Consider the following 20,322-nt stretch of genomic DNA (forward strand, 5'->3'; position numbering starts at 1 on the left):
GCGGGTGGCGGAGGCACTGCCTGTTGCTGCCGGGGTCGCCTTGCCTCTCCTCCCCTCTCGGGCTGCAGCGACTGCAGAGAGTTCCATCGTCCTCCGGCCGGTCAGCCCCCGCTTTTGGGCGGGCGGGGAGGCGGGCCTGCCACCAGGGGTGGGTGGGAAGCGACAGGCGGGCCGCCGCCAAGGCAGGAAGGGCTGTGGCCGGAGCCGGGACCCTGACATTCAGGGCCAGAGAAGGGGGAGAGGGCATTACGCCACTCCCGGTGATGTGTGTGTGGCGCGCGCCCACACACACTCCAGCCCCCCCCTTTCCCCAAGGCCTCCCCACTAGGAGGGCTTTAGCTACGGCCCTGAGCTTTTTCCTTCCTTGTGCCATTTCCTGCTCTTTTAAAATATGTCTTGCATTTTTAAAATTTGTTTTTTAGTTCCATGCAAAATACTTTCAAACTATCACCTTTTTATGCATCCTCTGTTGGGCTGAAGAAATGCAGTGAACTGAAGGAAATTAAGAAGGGAAACCAAAATTATGAGAAAAGGGAAAGGGGCCAGGAGGGAAATTAATTTTCACCTTGATCAGAGGAGTTGCAAATACTTATTCTATTAGTGTAAAGTTCTGGAAATCCAACTTCCACTCCACTGAATTTCATTTTCAGTTGCTGTCTTTTCATTTACGTTTCATTTCGTTTATTAGATTTATATCCCGCCCTCCCCCGTAGGGCTCAGGGCGGTTTACATAGTAAAAGATCTTACCATAGTAAAACATCAATTTAAATTACATTTAAAACAGGTTATACAGTTTAAAAACAATAAATACAATACATTAAAGTGCTCAACAATCTCAGCGCCGGAGCCTCGGGAGATGTCAACCGCATCCACTTCCAACACCCTGGTAGGCATTCCATGTCCTTAATATTGGGTGTCAATTCCGGTGTTTCTTCATTCCATCCTAGGGCCCTTCCCCCCCCAATGATGGTAATAGCAGGGGGGGTGGCGGCGGCCCCTAATCGAAAGCCTGGTGGAAGAGCTCCGTCTTGCAGGCCCTGCGGAACTGTACCAGATCCCGCAGGGCCCTGATCTCCTCCGGGAGCTCGTTCCACCAGGTAGGGGCCGCCACCGAAAAAGCCCTAGCCCTCGTGACGGCCAATTTAGCATCTTTGGGGCCCGGCACAGTCAATAAGTTTCGGGCCCCAGACCGTAGTGCTCTTGGGGGAACATACGGGGAAAGGCGGTCCCCCCTTTTAAAAGGAACCCTCCTTCACTGCCGGGCACAATAATTATTCTGTCTTTGCAATACTGGAGATAAGGCATTTGATGATAACGGTAGATGATGCAAACAAGTTTCTGCTCCGGCAAGATCTCCAGTATGACGGGCATGTGGCTTAATATCAGGTTGAAAGCTGAGAACTGAAAAACTAAGTCCAGGAAAATGTTTCTCTACTTCTCACCGAAATAAAAAAAAAGATAAGTCCACAGGATCGGTCCTGGTGCATCTGTTCTGTATGTGCATAGATTAAGGTGGGTAGCCGTTTTGCTCTGAAGCACTAGAACAAAATTCGAGTCCACTTGGCACCTTTAAGACCAACAAAGTTTAATTCTGGGTATCAGATTTTGTGTGCATGCAAATTAATACCCAGAATTAAACTTTGTCAGTCTTAAAGGTGCCAATTGGACTCAATCTTTGTATATTCATAGGTTATTCTGGTCTGTGGATAGGGTTACCATCTCCCAGGTGGAACGGCGACTGATCTCCAGAATCAGTGTTCCCTCTAAGCTGAGTTAGTGTGAGCTAGCTCACAGTTTTTTAGCCTCCGGCTCACACATTTTTGTCTCTGCTCAGGAAAGATGGCTCCAGAGCAAACTAAATTTATGCAGTAGTCAAATCGCTCACTCACAACTTTAATGCCGGTTGCTCACAAAGAAGAATTTTTGCTCACAAGACTCAACAGTTTAGAGAGGGAGCATTGCTCCAGACTACAGAGATCAGTTTCCCTGGAGGAAATGACTCAGGGCTCTTTTTGTAGCAAGAAATACCTTGCATATATAGCACACCCCCTAATGTAGCCAATCCTCGAAGAGCTTACAGTAGGCCCCTGTATGAAGAGCTCTGTAAGCTCTTGGAGGATTGGCTACATTAGGGGGGGGTGTCGCTTAATATGCAAATGAGTTCCTGCTACAAAAAGAGCCCTGAATGACTACTTTGGAGAGCTGATTCGAGGGCATTACATCCTAGCTGAGCTCCCTCCCCTTCCCAAACTCCACCCTCTCTAGGCACTGCCCCCTCCAAATATCTAGGAATTTTCCAAGCCAGAACTTGGCACACCTATCTGTGAAAACTGTTTGCTGGTCCAATGAGCTTGCGGTTTTTTTGTGTCTTTTTTAACGTTGCTTCTCAGATCTAAAGTTGACTGGTGCTTTTAGAAAGCAGGATTCCATTGTGGGCAGTGTTCCCTCTAAGCTGAGTTAGCGTGAGGTAGCTCACAGTTTTTTAGCCTTCGGCTCACACATTTTTGCCTTAGCTCAGGAAGGAGGGCTCCAGAGCAAACTGATTTATGCAGCAGCCCAATCGCTCGCTCACAACTTTAATGCCAGTAGCTCACAAGGTAGAATTTTGGCTCACAAGACTCCACAGCTTAGAGCATTGATTGTGGTTTGAAACTCCCCCCCCCGAAAGGCAATAATAAAAAAGCAGTGCACATTGAAGGCCAGTAATGCATGATAATCCGTTTAAAACCAATCACCAAAGCAAACTAAACTTGTAAGCACAACGACGCATCAAAAGTGGGGGTGGGTGGGTTTAAAACTGACCCCCTTTGGAGTATTCATGAGCAGTGTTCCCTTCTCTCTAACTTTTCTCCCCTATTGAGCAGAGAGGTTCACACCCTGAGTAGAATAGAACTGCTTGTGTGGACAAACACAAAGTCTTCAGCAAACACAGAAACTCATTAGCTAGCCCTAACACCTGGTCTCCACCCTGAATGGATTAACCGTGAGTTCACCCGATGCCAGACTACAATGGACATTGATTCCACATGGCTGGAGATGAGTCAGCAGCTGCGGGTTCCTCCGCACGTACTTCCCGCCCTTGCCCAGGTACCACCTCTCAGGTTAATCAATAGATTGAAAATTGACCTAATAGCCAATCCCTGACCCTTGGGGTAGGGCCACCTGGTAATCCGCTTGGGCCCACCCCCTCCCCGCTCGCAAGAGTCCTTAAAACATAGAACACAGAGTGGCCACGCCATCCTTCCCTTCACCAATGACCCCTCTACGTCTGCTTTTCCTCTCTTATCCAGCTTCCTGTACCAATCCCTTGACTCGCTTTACCTTAGTCTGCAGCTAAGGCAATCCACGTGTTCTCAGCTGGTCTGGTTACACGTGTTTCTACCATTTTCTCCCCTCCTGCCCGCCTTCCCACTGGAAGCTTTAGGAGCCGCACTACGCCTGAGGTAAATATCACCCCTCAATGATATAACCTGCTAATGCAACCGTGCTGTACAAAATCTATCTGTTTTTACTTAGTTCTTGTGTGCTTGTATGTTATTGTGTGCTTTGAATGAATATCTAGTAAACTAAAGTACATTTTTACCTCTGTCTCTGTCTCTTCATTGAAGCGTATTGGCGCAGCCCATCCTCCGTAAACACTGACCAGAACCCCTATTAATACACTGTTCCAATTGTCTCTCCTAAAGAGCAATTCGGCAGGACTGCTCTTGAGAGAACAGCTCTGAGAGAACTTGTGACAGACCCAAAGTCACAGCAGCAGCTTCATGTGGAGGAGTGGGGAATCAAACCAGGTTCTCCCAGATTAGAGGCCTTCCCCTGATGTTGCCTCCGGGCACTGGGGTTCAGAAGTTGACTGTCTTGGAACGTGGCGGTTCCCTTTAGGCACTATGGCTGGTGGCCACTGATAGACCTACCGTCCGTGGATCTAACCCTTCATTTTGAAAGCTGTCTATTCCTGTGGCCATCACTGTGCCCTCTGGCAGAGAATTCCACATTTTAATCATTCTCTGTGTAAAGAGGTATTTCCTTTTGTCTGTCCTGAATCTATATACAAAACAGAAGGTCACAGTTATATGACTACTGGAAAAAAGAACATAATAGCTGTAATGAATGCGCTATACATATAATTTCTTTGAAGCATAGAAACAGTTCCAAATACAGTTCTTCAACAGCACAGAAAAGTAGAAATTGACATGATTTCATAGACGTTTGAACACGTTTTGAAGCGGTTGACGAAACTCCCCGGAGTACGTTTCCGTTTCGTAATACAACTTCTTCCGAACGACATCAAAGGTAACAACGTGTTGTCTTCTATTTGTACATTGTAATTGTAATCATTCAGGAAAAGCTCTTTCAAATAAAGTGTTGTCTTCTATTGCCTTACTGACTTTGCAAACATGCCCGTTGCTTTAGAATCCTCATGTGTAAAGTATTAGGATTTGAAAGAGCTTTTCCTGAATGATTACAATTAGTATTTTGAGAGCATTTTGCATCATTTCAGGCATCTCCGAGCTGACCCAAGACAACAAAATTTGGGTATAGTTTTGTCTCGGGGGGGGGGGTATCCAAATGCACACCCTGAACAGCAAATCTGTTCACAAAGCAGAGGCCTGAAATTCTTCTATTTTCTGAAATGAGAGAGGATCATGTTTCTGAGGAGTGGCTGAACTGGAGAAAGATTCCCTGCTAACCTGCAAAATTAGCCTTACCATTTGCCTGGCTTTGGCAGGCAAACTTTGCCCCTGCACGCCATTCCCCTTTCGCTCGCTCAGTGGAACAGCAGGGGGGAAATGAGGGGGAATAACATCACCGTATCAAGCCACTCTCTGGAAGATTCTCCAATCCCTATGGTCTTTACCAGAGATATTGGGGGGGGGGGATTCCTAGAATGTCATTAAATGCAGTGATATCATTTCCAGGTCTTCACCAGGAAGCAATGCCTCCCCCATTGTAGTAGAAACTGCCATCAAATCACAGCTGATTTACGGTGACTCTGTAGGGTTTTCACAGGAGGAGACTAACAGAAGTGTTTTGCCATTGCTTGCCTCTGCCTAGCAAACCTGGACTTCTTTGGTGGTCTCCCACCCAAACACTAACCAGGGCCGACCCTGCTAAGCTCACAAGATCTGACGAGATCGAGCTACCCTGGGCCAGTCGGGTCGGAGCCCTCCCTTCTGTGGCCCATTCTGAAAGCCTCCATTGCCGCCTGGCAACTTTTGTTAAACTCCCAATATCCTCCAGGCAACATTTTAATCAAAGTGACTGAAAAATAGGGGAGATACAGCTATTAAAACAACATCAAGTGTTCATAATTACCAACAGAACCTTAACAGTGTGATCCTAGTGATGTGCTATGGCCATAACTTTCTAACTCTGGCGTTACTCCAGTATAGCATTGCCAGTATCCTACACATTTATACCAGAAAAATGGGTGGGGGGTGGGGTTGATATCACTATAAGCAACAGAGCATGGCAACGTCATGAGAGTCCATAGCAACAGTGTCATCAGCCACCAATCATGGAGCAGTATGCTAATGTCCCTTCGTTAGCCATACCAGGAAGCAGCCAATCCACACACTCGGTAGTTCAGCACTGGAGCTATTTCCCTGAATCGAGTCGTTGCTATTCCAGCATTAGTAGCTTGTGAAATTGTGACAGAGGAGCTACAGACAGATGGAAATGGAGTTGCCAAAATCATTTGCCTCCTGGATTTGGGCTTCTGTTCAACTGGGGTCATCAGTACATTTTCCCTGTTTTCTGGACATCCGCAGAAGCATACCTCCGCAATTCCCCCCCAGTTTGAGTCGATGAGTGTTATTATGGCATGATGCCAGGAATATCACCGAAAGGCAGAGGCAGGAATGGCATTCACAGAGGCATGCAGTCGTAATAGTGCCCATAAGAAAGTGACTGCAGCAAGCAGTTCAAAGGTGGTCAACTGGAGCTACGCTTTCTGGTATGCTCCAAAATGTCCTGAGGGAGAAGCACACAGAACATCCATCCACATACTAGAGATTTCACTTAGATGCAGCATAAAAGCAAAACGGGCAACAAACCAACGGCTAGAAACAAAAGAAACCAATTATAACACGGCAGAGAAAAAAGAGAATAGTGGGTTCATGTCATCTGGAGCCCCCATTTTAAAAATGTGTATACAAATGGTGGTAATGGCTTGCTAATTGACTGGCATGGGACCACCCCCAATGATGCTGAGCAATAGTTAAACAGAGAATATGGGATACAGCCCTCTAAGTGGACAGACCACGGGCCTATTCTGTTCCGGCCATGGTGAACAGTGATCAGAATTTTACTCCACCAAATTACCTCTGCACATTAGAATTCCGCAAATATTGTAGAGCTTTTCCCTGGGCCCGTTTTAACATTCTCCCATATGCCTTTCTTGAAGGAAGGTGTGTGTGTGCCCCATATGCACAACATCTCTGTCCCAGTTTGGTATGATAGAAACAATCGAACACGTCCTTTTATGCTGTCTGTTTTACAAGGACATAGGGAATATGTATATCACTCCAGTTACATCCAAATACCATAACAAAGCTAGAGTGTAGTGGCACCTTTAAGACCACCAAAGTTTTATTCAAGGTGTAAGCTTTTGTGTGCACGCACACTTTGTCAGACAATGAAATGGAATTACAGATCATAGGTGTATATATAGAGGGTGGCTTTTTAAAGTAGCATGCAAAATAGTGAAGATGTTATTTTTAACAGATAAAAAGAATGACAAGTTTGGTTTCTGATTATCATCTGTTTGGGTTCAGCTGGGGGCAAAGACAACATAGGTAATAAATATGTCAAAACTGGAGATTGATTTACCCTAAATTGTGAGATCCTACCAACCTAGCAGTTCGAAAGCAAGAAATTGCAAGTAGATAAATAGGTACCACTTTGGTGGGAAGGTAACAGCGTTCTGTGCGCCTTGGTGTTTAGTCATGCCGGCCAACATGACCACAGAAATATCTTTGGACAGCGCTGGCTCTTCGGCTTTGAAATGGAGATGAGCACCGCAACCCTAGAGTTGGACTCGACTGGCTTTCGAGCAAGGGAACCTTTACCTTTAAATTGTGAGAACTCAGTCATTAGATCCCATCCATCCCCTTTCTAGTATGGAGGCAAACTTTAAAACATCTTGGCTGTGTAGAGCATTTTTCTTGTCCCCAAAACAGAACAGAGAACAGAGAAAACACTAAGGCAGATCTGATATTTTTTTATGTTTCTCTTTTCCTTGCTGACTCTTTTAATGAAACTACCTTTAAGGGAGCAAAATTTTCTGCACTGATGTGCTCAATAAGGAAACGATTGGTTTAGCGTTTTAATAATTTTATTGTATCATTAATTGTAGGAATTCTGTATAGAACAACTACTAATGTATCCAGTGTGCATCATGATGGTTGTTGTTGTTTTTTTTGTTTAGCTGATTGTGGATTATAATAAACTGTACAAGAAGAACTCCCGAGGATATTGATTTATCTCCATGCCCTTTATGTAAGGGAATCTTTGCAAATGTAATCTCATTCTTCCAGCGGTGCAGCACGCCAGCAGTAGCCCTGTGACTCACATGCAGTGGTGTGGGAATTAACCTCCCCCCAGAGAAGCAGCTGTCTTTTTGATAGAGCATAGGAGAGGCAGTAGGTTCAAGTATTATACCCAGAAACCTCTGCAGCTTGCTTTGGCAGCAACACCACTGACCTCCAGGAAAAAACCCACAGTAAATAAGGGGTTAAGCCCTAGGGGGGAACTGGGAATGCATAGAGAAGAGATTGGATTTATACCCCGCACTTCACTCAGAGTGCCTTACAATTTCCTTCCCTTCCTCCCTTCCTCTCCCCACAACTGAAACCCTGTGATGTAGGTGGGGCTGAGAGAGCTCTGAGAGAACTGGTCTTGAGAGAACAGCTTTGAGAGAACTGTGACTGACCCTAGGTCACCCAGTAGCTGCATGTGGAGGAGTGGGGAATCAAACCCGGTTCTCCAGATTAGAGTCCACCGCTCTTAACCATTAAATCAAACTGGCTTAAAAAAAAAAAATAATTTTCATTAAGAATGTTTACAACAGATATTTTTGTAAAAGGAAATGCAAAATTAAATAAAACATAAAAGAAGATGGAAAGAGGGATGAGAAAAAGAACATAAAACATATGATGATGAAGAAGAAGAAGAAGAAGAAGAGATTGGATTTATACCTTTCCCTTCACTACCCAAAGGAGTCTCAGAGTGGCTTACAATCTCCTTTCCTTCCCCCTCCCCACAACAGACACCCTGTGAGGTAGGCGGGGCTGAGAGAAGCTCTGACAGAAACTGCTCTTTTTCAAGAACAGCTGTGCCAAAACTATGGCTTGCCCAAGGTCATCCAGCAGCTGCAAGTGGAGGAGTGGGGAATCAAACCCAGTTCTCCCAGATTAGAGTCTGCGCACTTAACCGCTACACCAAACTGGTGTATGAACAAGTGACTTCTGATATTCTCCATGACAAATATAAGTCAAGTTACAAAGTTAACACTGTATAATTACAAAAAAAAGAGCTCTCTTTTTTCTGTTACCTAATTTTCCCCCCTTAATCATAAAATCTGCAGATAATCATTTCCTTCCCCCCCCATTTTATGCAAAAAATCTATAAGGGGTTTCCAGTTGACAATAAATGTAGATAATGTCTTTCCTCTCAAAGAAGTAAGTTTAGCCGTCTCTGCAAGTTCCACCAGATTCACCAACCATCCCTCTGTTGTTGGTAACAGCGAATGTTTCCATTTTTGTGCATTTAATCGTCTCGCTGCCATTGCCACGTATAGAAATAAAGTCCCATGAGTGCAAAAAGCTTTTTGGAAAGCCGGAGAAGCAGAGACACTAAGGTAAGCGTCGTGGGACAAATGTTTGTTGTTGTTGTTCAGTCGCACAGTCGAGTCTGACTCTTCGCGACCCCATGGACCAGCTCTCGCCAGGCCCTCCTGTCTTCCGCCATCCTCTGAAGTTGGCTCAACTTCATGTTCGTTGCATCTATGACACTGTCTAACCATCTCATCCTTTGCCGTCCCCGTCTTCTTTGACCTAGAGCTCTCTTTTTTCTGTTACCTAATTTTCCCCCCTTAATCATAAAATCTGCAGATAATCATTTCCTTCCCCCCCCATTTTATGCAAAAAATCTATAAGGGGTTTCCAGTTGACAATAAATGTAGATAATGTCTTTCCTCTCAAAGAAGTAAGTTTAGCCGTCTCTGCAAGTTCCACCAGCTTCACCAACCATCCCTCTGTTGTTGGTAACAGCAAATGTTTCCATTTTTGTGCATTTAATCATCTCACTGCCATTGCCACATATAGAAATAAAGTCCCATGAGTGCAAAAAGCTTTTTTGGAAAGCCGGAGAAGCAGAGGCACTAAGGTAAGCGTCGTGGGATAATGTTACCATTGTGCATTTGCAGGAACTAATTCCCTGCATTTTCCCCAATAGCTCATGGGGCTGGGGAGGAACTGAGCCTTGCCATGCGGAAAGGTAGCATTAGAACAGAACTTGTCCTTCTACCTTGTATCAGCAGCAAAACGGGAAGAGGAGGCCTCTGGTGGAAGCCACAAGACTGAGCATCTGACTGACCGCATAACCACAACGGCACGTACAAGTATGACTCATTGTGGGCATATGAACCCTCCCCCATTGGCCTATAATGAAGTCATCCACATGCATCAAGGCCAAGAAAAGTGGAGTGAAAGCCCTCGCCCTATGGGTCAGCACAAGCTCAAATCCTCAGCAAGCTTTAAGAGGGGTTGGAGAAGCCCCACACATCTGTGAAAGTACATTATTGGAACCCCAATGGGTGGGGAATAGACCATTTGAATCTTGTTGCCTCTTTGGTGTAGTGGTAAAGAGCACGGTTTGGAGCCAGTTTGGTGTAGTGGCTAGGAGTGTATATTTATTTATTTTATTTATTTATTATTTCGACTTGCTATACCGCCCTGACCCCCAGGCGGTCTCTGGTGCTTTGGGATGACTTTCGTCAGCGGGACCGTTCAGGCGCACGGCCCATGTCCACTTCGGCCTCGGCTCTGTCCATTAGGCCCTGCTGCGCCCGCGTTACACATCATCGCGCGCCTCCCAGTCTCCGCCTCCGCCGTCGTCAGCCGCACGATGTTATGCTGGCCACCAGGGATCGCTCCATCGACTTTTGTTGCCACTGCATCGCCATTCCACTGCCGCCGCCAATGCTCTGCTGCCGCCGATGTTCCGTCGCCATCGATGCCGCCACCACACACCTCGTCGGAGGAGGGTGCCCCCTACCCATCTAAGGGTAGGTACCCATTTGTCTACTCACTTATTTTAATTGCTTTCGAGCTGCTGGGTGGGCGGGAGCTAAGACTAGGGCCAGGAGCTCACCCCAGCCGTGGTGGTTCTTGAACAGCCATAGTGGCTGTTCATAGTTGTTAAAGCAGACGTTTTACCATCTGCGCCACCGCTCCCTGTAGACTCTAATCTGGGAGAACCGAGTTTGAATCCCCACTCCACCACATGCAGCTGCTGGTGTGACCTTGGGTCAGTCACAAGTTCTCTCAGTGCTCTCTCAGCCCCACCCACCTCACAGGGTGTCTGTTGTGGGGAGGGGAAGGGAAAAAAAGATTGTAAGCTGCTCTGACACTCCTTCGGGTAGTGAAGGGTGGGATATAAATCCAATCTCTTCCTCCTCCTCCTCCTCCTCCTCTTCTTCTTCCTTGCCTCTGACTGCCAGTCATTTTGCTTAGTACCGTCCCATCCGGCCACTGTTCGTGAGGTTGATCACTTCTGGGTGCTGCATATCTTTGCTGCAATCTTCATTCTCTCCTCATCGCTGGAACAAAAGTAGCTAGAACACAGAGGACCTTCTGGGCACCCTCCCTGTGTAAGTTCCATCTTTCAAGGCAGCTGACATGAAGAACAAGCCACAGGTAGGATGGGATCCTTACCTGGCAAAAATCCATTAGTTTGACTAGCGCATGTGTGTCCCATCCTTTCCCTGAGGAGCTCAGGCCAGTGCATAATTCTTTCCTCCTTCCTTTTATCCTCACAATAACCCTGTGAGCAATGTTCCCTCTAAGCTGTGGAGTCTTGTGAGCAAAAATTCTACTTTTTGAGCCACTGGCATTAAAGTTGTAAGCGAGCGATTTGGCTACTGCATAAATTAGTTTGCTTTGAAGCCCTCCTTCCTGAGCTAAGACAAAAATGGGTGAACCGGAGGCTAAAAAACTGTGAGCTAGCTCACACTAACTCAGCTTAGAGGGAACACTGCCTGTGAGCAATCACGGCCGGCCCGAGGTGTTCCTGCACCCTAGGCGAGGTGCAGATGCCAACCTCCCGGTGGGGCCTGGAAACATGTGTGTGTGTGGGGAAACAAAGCTTCCCGAAAGTTGCAGCACCATGAGTTGCAGCAGCGCTGAGCCCCCCCACGTCTTCCTCCCACTGTAACACCTCCCTCTCCTCCCCCCCCCTTCGGATGCCAGCACCTGACGTGCACGGGAGGGGGGGGACGCCGCATCTCCTCTGCACCTCCAGCCATGTTGGCGTGGCGCCACCAGCCGGCCTGGAGAATGGGGGGGATTGGAGAGGGGGGTCCGTCCCCGTGCGCCCATGCCCTCCCTTCCTCCCTCCCCCGCCGCCGCACTCACTGGCCTTGGTGGGCGCTCGCTCCCTCCTGCCTGCCTTCGCCTCCTTCCTGCCTTCACCTCCGCCGCTGGGGGGCTCCCAGCAGCGGCAGCCTCCTCCTCTGACCAGTAGCAGCGCTGCTGCCGGCTCCCCCATGGCCAGGCGCGCCGGAGCCACAACTGCCCCACCACAGAGAAGTCACCCAGAAGGGCCAGCAGGCTGCCTCTCCCCTGCCCCTGCCCGGCTGCGAGGAAGCTGCTGCAGCAGACAGCAGCGCTCAGGGATGGGGGCAGGGGATGCGGGGCTGGCTGGCTGGGGACGCAGCTGCTTCAGCGGCGGAGCAGGGGAGGCGAACGGCGGCACGTGGGCTTTTGGGGGGGGAGGCGAACTTGGGCGCCTCATCCAGGGCCTGCTGCCCCATCCAGGGCCCGGCACTCTAGGCAAATGCCTAGTTTATTTGTGGGGATTTTTTCCCCTCAAATTCAGATCCTACCCTCGTCATGTGTAGGGTTGCCAGGTCCCCCAGGAGGGCGGAGGTTCCCCCACTCAAAGGGTCCCCAAGCCGCTAGTCCAGAAAAGGCCGGGGGGGGAACCCCACCCCCAACGCACCCGGTTTGGGGTGACATGCTCAGCGCAATGCTGTCACCCGGAGGTGACGTCATCATGTTGGGCACGTCACCGGCTGACGCTCTAGCTATCGGCCTGAAAGTTTCCAGGCTGATTGCTAGAGCGTCAGCCAGTGACGTGCCCAACATGGAAACAAAATTCAGAATCAGGAATTCCTCACTGGAAAACTATGAGTTCAAATCCAAAGGGGGGGAAATTGTGGGAAAAGTGGATTAGGAAAGGGAGGCAAAAAGTTGTGCAAAAAGATTTATAAACTTTGATTATCTAAGAATGCCAATGTGGAGGTTTGCATTTGTGCGGAAATGGTCTAGAACAGATTATACAGCAATTGGTCTAAATCTGGCACGATTTGTTCTTTGCAAATCCATGCCGGCTTTTACTAGTCTTTTGTTTTGATCAGGCTGGTGGGTCTGTGAACGCTGTCGCTCAAGATGTCTCGATTTTGGCACGATGTTTGATAAAGCTTCCTGTGACATTTTGGTTTTTCAAACTGGTTAAATGTGCGCTAGATGAATCTGCTGTTAGCTGGATTCACAATGGTTCGCAGACCCCCTACTGATGAAGCATTGATCAGTGGACCTTGGAAGGAGCTCTCAAGTGGGCTGCCAAATGGACCCTGTACATTTCAGTATCATTATCAATTACTTGTTTGGGGGGGAGGGAGAGTCCTTATCAGGCTTGCAAATGACCCAAAGCTGGGACAAATAGCAGGCACATCAGAAGACACACACACCCAATTCAAATGACCTTGACAGGTTGGACAGCTAGGCCAAATGAATACAAGGTGATTCAACAAAGACATATGCAGAATTCTGCATTTAGGCAAAAAAAAAAGGATCGGATGCATAGATACAAGATGGGTGATCCCTTCCTTTATTGGAGGCTAACTGGTGTGCTTAGTCCAGTTACCACTAGTTAGCAGAGTGGTGCAGCAGAAGCGTGCTGGGCCCATAACCTGTTGGAGGTTAACTGGTGTGCTTAGTCCAGTTACCACTAGTTAGCACAGTGCTTAAATAGAGCTACAAATGCAGTAGCGTCACTTTACCAAATTACTTGGCTTACAGAGCTACACAGAGCCATGTTGCAAGTTTAGAAGAGAAATACTTCTCTGTTTATTTGAGAAGTACACTTCTGATAGGAAGGAGCAGAGATTGATAGATTGCTAATTTACTAGCTAAAAGATTGTGCCAAGAAAGGACCGCATGTCCCTCTCTTGGTGCCTGCAGGTAGAGAGCACACCTTCATCCAGAGAGAGGGGGGGGGAGGAAAGGGGAAATTGATCCCTGAGAACACAATCTTCATATCAAAGAGGGCAGTGGCAGAAGAGTAGATACAGGAAGAAAGGTCAGTGTGCCTGTCTACCTATCTAGTTTCTCTTGCCACTCAGTCTGGAGGTCTGAGACAGGGACACTGCATCTGGAACTTCCAACACTATTTGACCCATGGAAGAAAATCAGTACGTACCATTTTTTTTCTATTTGCAATAATGGCCTTTGGCGGGGAGGGAGCTGCCCCCCCCCCCCAAAAAAAAAACCTGACAGGATTTTAGGTGGCAAAGCTTAATATCCAAGTCATGCTAAGTAACAGCTTCACTCCAATCGTATTTCATTTGGAGTACTGCATCCAGTTCTGGGCACTATCTATTAAGAAGGATGTAGACAAACTGGAACGGGTTCAGAGGAGGGGAGCAAAGATGGTTAGGGGTCTGGAAGACAAGGCCTGTGAGGAAACGTTGAAGTAGCTGAGTATAATAGAAGGGAAAGGCTGAGGAACAAACAGAACCGTGCTCCTCGCACACCTGAAGGGCTGTCGATTAGAAGATGGTGCCAACTTCCCTTCTACTGCTCCAGATGGCAAGCTGGGAGTAGTGTTCCCTCTAACCTGAGTGAGTGTGAGCTAGCTCACAGTTCTTTAGCCTCCAGCTCACAAATTTTTGTCTCAGCTCAGGGAGGATGGCTCCAGAGCAAACTAATTTGTGCAATAGCCAAATTGCTCATTCACAACTTTAATGCCAGTAGCTCACAACGTAGAATTTTTGCTCACAAGACACCACAGCTTAGAGGGAGCACTGGCTGGGACCCTATGGGTCCATGTTACAGAGGGCTAGATTTCAGCTGAATGTTTGGAGAAGCCACCGAACAGGAACAGTGGTTTGACAATGGGGGACTCGTTATGGAGAGCGTGATGGTCCTCTTGTCCTTGGAGGTCTTCAGGCAGAAGAAGAAGAAGAAGAGTTGGATTTATACCTCGCCCTTCACTTGGAGTCTCAGAGTTGTTTAATCTCCTTTCCCTTCCCCTCCCCACAACAGACACCCTGTGAGGTAGGTGGAACTGAGAAAGTTCTGAGAGAACTGTGGCTGACCCATGGTAAGCAGCCATCTGTTGGAGGTTTTTGAGTCTGAGGTGATGCATTTGAACCAATAAGTTTGCATTGCTGGAAAGGACGTGCTTGAGGCACACAGAATGGTTCCTGAGCAGCTTCCTGCGTGTGACCAAAGAGCACGGTTCAGTGCCTATTCCTTCCTCCGCCTTTGGAGATGGGTTTCTAGTGATGGAGAAAGTTTCAGCGGTTGAATTTCTGACTGCCCTACAGTAGTTACAGGCTGAGTATCTTGGTCAAGGGGAAACGGAATGCGGTACCAGCCTGACAGACATGCACAGATACCATTTGCAGAAGTCGCTTCCTGTCACTTCTCCTTATCTCCTTTCTGCATGAACCAGCTTTGATGTTGTCTCAGAGTTCTGCTGGATCTCACGCAACGCAGGCCCAGCGGAGTGCACCGTCTCGTTAGAAGGCAAGTTTGTAAATGCTGCGTGGGGTGGGGGTGGGGGGGCAGGGCTGATTCTAGGTTTTCATGGGCCCTGGGCAAAGAGTGCTCCCCTGGGCAAAGAGTCCCACTACCAGGACACCCTCTCATACCTCTCTTCCTGCCCCCACCCATCTGCCTATGCAGAGGTCATTTCGGGGGGGAACGTGGGGGAACACAGTTCCCCCGGGTGAGGTGCAGGGGGGCCACATGACGAAGCCCCGCCCCCTGCTTCCAGCCGCCCCGCTTCCAGCCCTCATTCAGCCAGGAGGAGGCAGGAGAAGAGGGAGGGTAAGTTGCTTCCTCCCTGCCTGTCCCCACCCCTGCCTGCCTGGGGCCAGGGAGGGCCTTGGCGGGGCTTCCTTGCACTCCCGCTGGCCTTGCAGGTCCACCGCCAGGCCCCTGATGTCAGGGGGTGTGGTATATGCTAATGAGTTATGCTAATGAGTTCCCCTAGCTCTTTTTCTATGAAATGACCCCTGTGCCTATGTATCTTCCCCCTGCTTGCTCATGACGCCTCCAACAAGCCAGCCACCTACACGGTCTTTCCTCAGTGGCAATAGGAGATGTGTAGAGCTGGGAGTGCTACTGCGGGCTCTTTTTGTAGCAGGAACTCCTTTCCATATTAGGCGACACACCTTTAATGTAGCCAATCCTCCAAGAGCTTACAGTAGCCCCTGTAAGAAGAGCTCTGTAAGCTCTTGGAGGACTGGCTACATTAGGGGTGTGTCACATAATATGCAAAAGAGTTCCTGCTACAAAAAGAGCCCTCAGCCTGTGACCATCACTATCTGCACCATCTTCCCTGGCGGTGGTAAGCAGCCGAGGTACCTAGGAGCAAAGAAGCTGGAGTGCTTGCCAGCCAGGAGGCACAGGAAGGGCATGCAGCAAAGAAAGTGTGCGGGCAGGGGGCGGTGGCAGAGGGCCCGGCCAGAAGTCCTGGGCCCAGGCATCAATGTTCCCGCTAAGCTGTGGGGTCTTGTGAGCAAAAATTCTACTTTGTGAGCTACTGGCGTTACAGTTGTGAGCGAGCGATTTGGCTCCTGCATAAATTAGCTTGCTCTGGAGCCCTCCTTTCCTGAGCGAAGACAAAAAATGTGTGAGCCGGAGGCTGAAAAACTGTGAGCTAGGGCTTCCGGTCTGGCTAAGATGGAGGACTGAAGCGTTTCGTGATCGTGCGAAGCGAGCGACGGCCACTTTTGACAGTTTGGGCAATACACAGCCCAATGTATCACTCCCCAGCGAGGGGGGGGGACAAGCAGGCAGCAGCGCCCTAGAGGGAGTGTGAGGTTGGCGTAATCCAGCTTCGGAAGAAGCTGAATTGGGCTTTGACCTCCTCCCACGAAGAAGGCAAGTGCCAAGCAACTCTATAGTGGCCGATCGAGCCGGATTACCGGCATAAATTCTTCGTCAGCCGACCTCTTTGAAGAAGGACAACAACTGTGAGTTAAAAGAAACAATGCGAAACCCGTTTTGAACGTGCTAGATAACAAAAACGTGCCGCTTACCTGAACTCCTCACCTGAGGGTATATTAATGCTGGCCCCGGTGGGGGGTTTCCCGGCTTGTTTCTCACTGCTTCTCCTCTCCTTTCCTGCCCCACTGCCTCTTCCACCAATGCAACTCTTTGTTCGGTCTTTCCCATCTTCCTCCAGGGCCTGATGGATCCTGTCAACATGACTCTCCTTCCAGGATACGTTTCAACCCCAGAAGTGGACGCCAGCCACTCCCCAGAAAAAATTACCTCTGTAAACCTGGCCACTGCCCTTTTTATCTTTGTGTCCTTACTGGTGGGGACGGTTTCCAACAGCCTCTTCCTCTGGGTGCTGGTGGTGAAGATGAAGAAGACCGTCAACACCCTCTGGTTCTCACATCTGATCTTCACCTACTTGCTGCACTGTTCTTCCCTTCCTGTCTTCTCCGTCTACATCCTGCTGGACTTCCACTGGGTCTTCGGCACGATGCTTTGCAAACTTATCAATTCCTCCTTTTCAGTCGCAATGTTCACCACCGTCTTCCTCCTCACCATCATCAGCCTGGACCGCTACCTCCTTATCTGCCATCCCGTCTGGTCCCAGCACAACCGTACGATTCCCCGGGCGTGGAGAGTGGTTGCAGTAGTGTGGCTGGTTTCCTTAATACTCAGCGCTCCCTACTTGTTTTTCCGGGAGGTTCGAGAGGTGAAGGGCAGGATGAAGTGTCTCAATAATTATGCTTTCTCCAGTGATTGGGATGGCCCTGAGATCCAGGAGTTGATGGATCGTGTTCACTTAGCTCTCTTTGTGGTCCGGTTCCTCTTGGCCTTCTTGCTCCCCCTCCTGATCATCACAGGCTGCCATTGTAGGATGGGCTGGGAGATGAAGAAGAAGAGGCTGGTGAGGAACAGCAAGCCTTTCCGGGTCCTGGTGGCAGCTGTGGTCTCCTTCTTCATCTGCTGGCTTCCCTACCATCTCTACCACAGTTCGCTGACGTATTGGGAATCGTTCAGCTTCACGCAGCAGGTGTTACAGGTGACGATGGTCATCGGAGAGTGTTTCAATTTCTGTTTCACCCCCATTCTCTATCTGTTTGTTGGGGAGAAATTTCAGCAGGTCTTCAAGACATCCCTTCTGTCTCTGCTAAAGAGAGGCTTTATGGATATTCCCATCATCCCCATGAACAATGCCAACGAGGAGAGCCACCAAACTTGTAGCACCGGAAGCTTGAAAGTGAAGGTTGCTCAAACAAATTGTCTGCCATCTCCCTGAAGAAGCTACCTCGAGTCACTCAGAGAGGACTGTGTCCCTTTCTCCTTGCAAAACCCGTTTTCCTGAGTATTTAGAAGTTTCTACCTATCCTTTCCACACTGAAGAACATAAGAACATAAGAGATGCCAATGTTGGATCTGGCCAAAGGCCCATCCAGTCCAACACTCTGTATCACACAGTGGCCAGAAATACCAGGTGCCATCAGGAGGTCCACCAGTGGGGCCAGGACATTAGAAGCCATCCCACTGTTGACCTCCCCAAGCACCAAGAAGACAGAGCATCACTTGCCCCAGAGTCCCTATCTATACCTTGTAGCTAATAGCCACTGATGGACCTCTGCTCCATATGCTTATCTAATTCCCTTTTGAAGCCGTCCATGCTTGTAGCCGCCACCACTTCCTGTGGCAGTGAATTCCAAGTGTTGCACTTGGATCTCATCCTTGGTTTTATCAGAGTTCCATTCGTGGCATAATACCTTGCATTTATCCCTGCGGCAAAACAGCATCCGTTTATCCTGGGACAAGTGTGGGGTGAAACTGGGGTGACCACAATGTAATGTGGAAACAAAAAAATACCCCGAGATAATTACAGGGGTGAACTCGGGTGTAGTGTAGAATGTAAGTTTGGGGATAGGGTTGAACCAGGATTTGAGGTCTAGTGTGGAATCACCCAAAAGGGGATGGGTGACTAAATACCAGCATTAGAAAGTTCTGATTAATTTCTGTTTGACCATTTGGAATGGAGCCCACATACAAGTGTTCAGGGCTCTTTTTGTAGAAAAAGCCCAGCAGGAACTCATTAGCATAATAGGCCACACCCAACAGCAGAAACTCGTTAGCCTATTAGGCCACACCCTGACATCACAGCTCATTGGCCTATTAGGCCACACCCCCATGTTGCCACACCCACCTTTTGCTTCTTATTCTGTTTACTTTGTTTGTTGTCAAAACCCTGGGGGGTTTTTTGTAGCAGGAACTCCTTTGCATGTTAGGCCACCCACCCCTAATGTAGCCAATCCTAATGAGTTCCTGCTGTTAGGTGCTATTATGCTAATGAATTCCTGCTGGGCGTGGCCAACTCGGGAGCCAGCCGGAACTCCATTCCTGTGCGTTCCTGCCCAAAAATAGCCCTGCAAGTGTTCAACAATAGAAGCAGAACTATCTGTGGAATGAATGTCATTTCTACTAGTATCTACATAGGTTTTGGAGAGAACACCTTATAAACAGTTGCAAACTGTTGTTGGTAATTGTATATTTTTCTAGTCTCACTGAAGAAGCTGATCGAAAGGAGAGAGTTTATATCCGGGATCCTCGTGTCGATGTTGATGTCTCTACGAATTTGGACTTACTTTGTTCTTGAAGTTGGTTGTGTAGACTTTAGTGGATTGGCATTATTATACCATTATGTGTTTCCTATAAATTTGCATCTTGTATTTGATAACACGCTACTTCCTCATGATATACAAAAGATATATAAATTATCAAAATATAAACATTTCAAATAGAATTATTCAAAAATTTAGCATCTTATTACACTGGTATTTTTGTTGTTGTTGTTGCTGTTCCTTATGCTGAAACAGGCCTGTCTGGTTTTGAGTTTGCAGTCAAGCACCAAACTGCATTCCACCAAAACAGAGATTGCAAGCAAACAGACAAGCAAGGGAAGAGAGAGAAAGGTGCATATTATATAGCGCCTTTACCAGGACTGGTTCCAGGGCTTGGGGGGGGGGGGTCCCCAGTCAGAGAGTTCCCAGGGCTTCCTTCCCCACCTCTACCCACCACCAGCCCCCTGCTTGCACCCCCCATCTCTCCCACCCACCTCCATGCCTCCCACCTTCCTCTATGTCCTTCCCTTTCTTTCTTCTGCACCCTCCCAGCTACACCCATGCTCACAGCAACCTTGTATAGGATGCCACCTTTGCCTGGTGATACTGGGCAATGTGTACAGCTAGGAGCATGGGTGATGGAGCACTAACAAGTCAGTGGGTGGGGGATTTAAAAGCAGTGGGCCCTACCCAGGCCCATAGCTACAGTGGGGCATTTCGTGGCCCTGCCCCCTAATTAAAATCCCTGCCCCCAATTAATGTGCATGTCTCCCATAGGCTCACGGGGATGCTTTTGAAAGACTCATCATGACCTAGGTGATATACAGCAGGACTGGGCTGGCAGAAAAGGGGATGATTTTTGAAGTGCTGAAGGTACCACTCTGGAGTGCCCTTCCTGTGTAAGGGAACTCAAAAGGCATTTGAATGCCTTCTGAAGGCAATAAAATGCCCACTGAGCTGTTTTTTTCCTTAGGAACTGATATACTCACTGCCCTGTCCCTTGAAAGGAAGGGATAGAAACAAGCTAGGAGCCTCACTCTTTAAAGACAGGCATTCGGATTAATTTAATTCACTTTAACTGTCCCCCTTAAAAATTTAAATGCCCCCTGAACAAAAATCCTGGCAGCTAACCCACCTCACAATATGTTGATGCTGGTCCTGACCTTGACCATCTGTAACATTCTCCTGTCTTTGGTGTCGTGGTT

The 20,322-nt window shown here is 48.3% G+C and overlaps 1 protein-coding gene across 1 annotated transcript; it reads left to right on the forward strand.

The window, feature by feature from the left end:
- The first annotated feature begins 16,722 nt into the window (after nt 1–16,722).
- On the forward strand, nt 16,723–17,793 carry LOC107124373 (probable G-protein coupled receptor 33). Its single transcript, XM_015427837.1, has one exon. It carries the CDS (start codon nt 16,723–16,725, stop codon nt 17,791–17,793), a length of 1,071 nt encoding a protein of 356 aa, XP_015283323.1.
- Nucleotides 17,794–20,322: the final 2,529 nt, after the last annotated feature.

The sequence above is a fragment of the Gekko japonicus genome, unplaced genomic scaffold (assembly GCF_001447785.1).
Source record: "Gekko japonicus isolate JY-2015 unplaced genomic scaffold, Gekko_japonicus_V1.1 scaffold641, whole genome shotgun sequence".
Lineage (NCBI taxonomy): Eukaryota > Metazoa > Chordata > Lepidosauria > Squamata > Gekkonidae > Gekko > Gekko japonicus.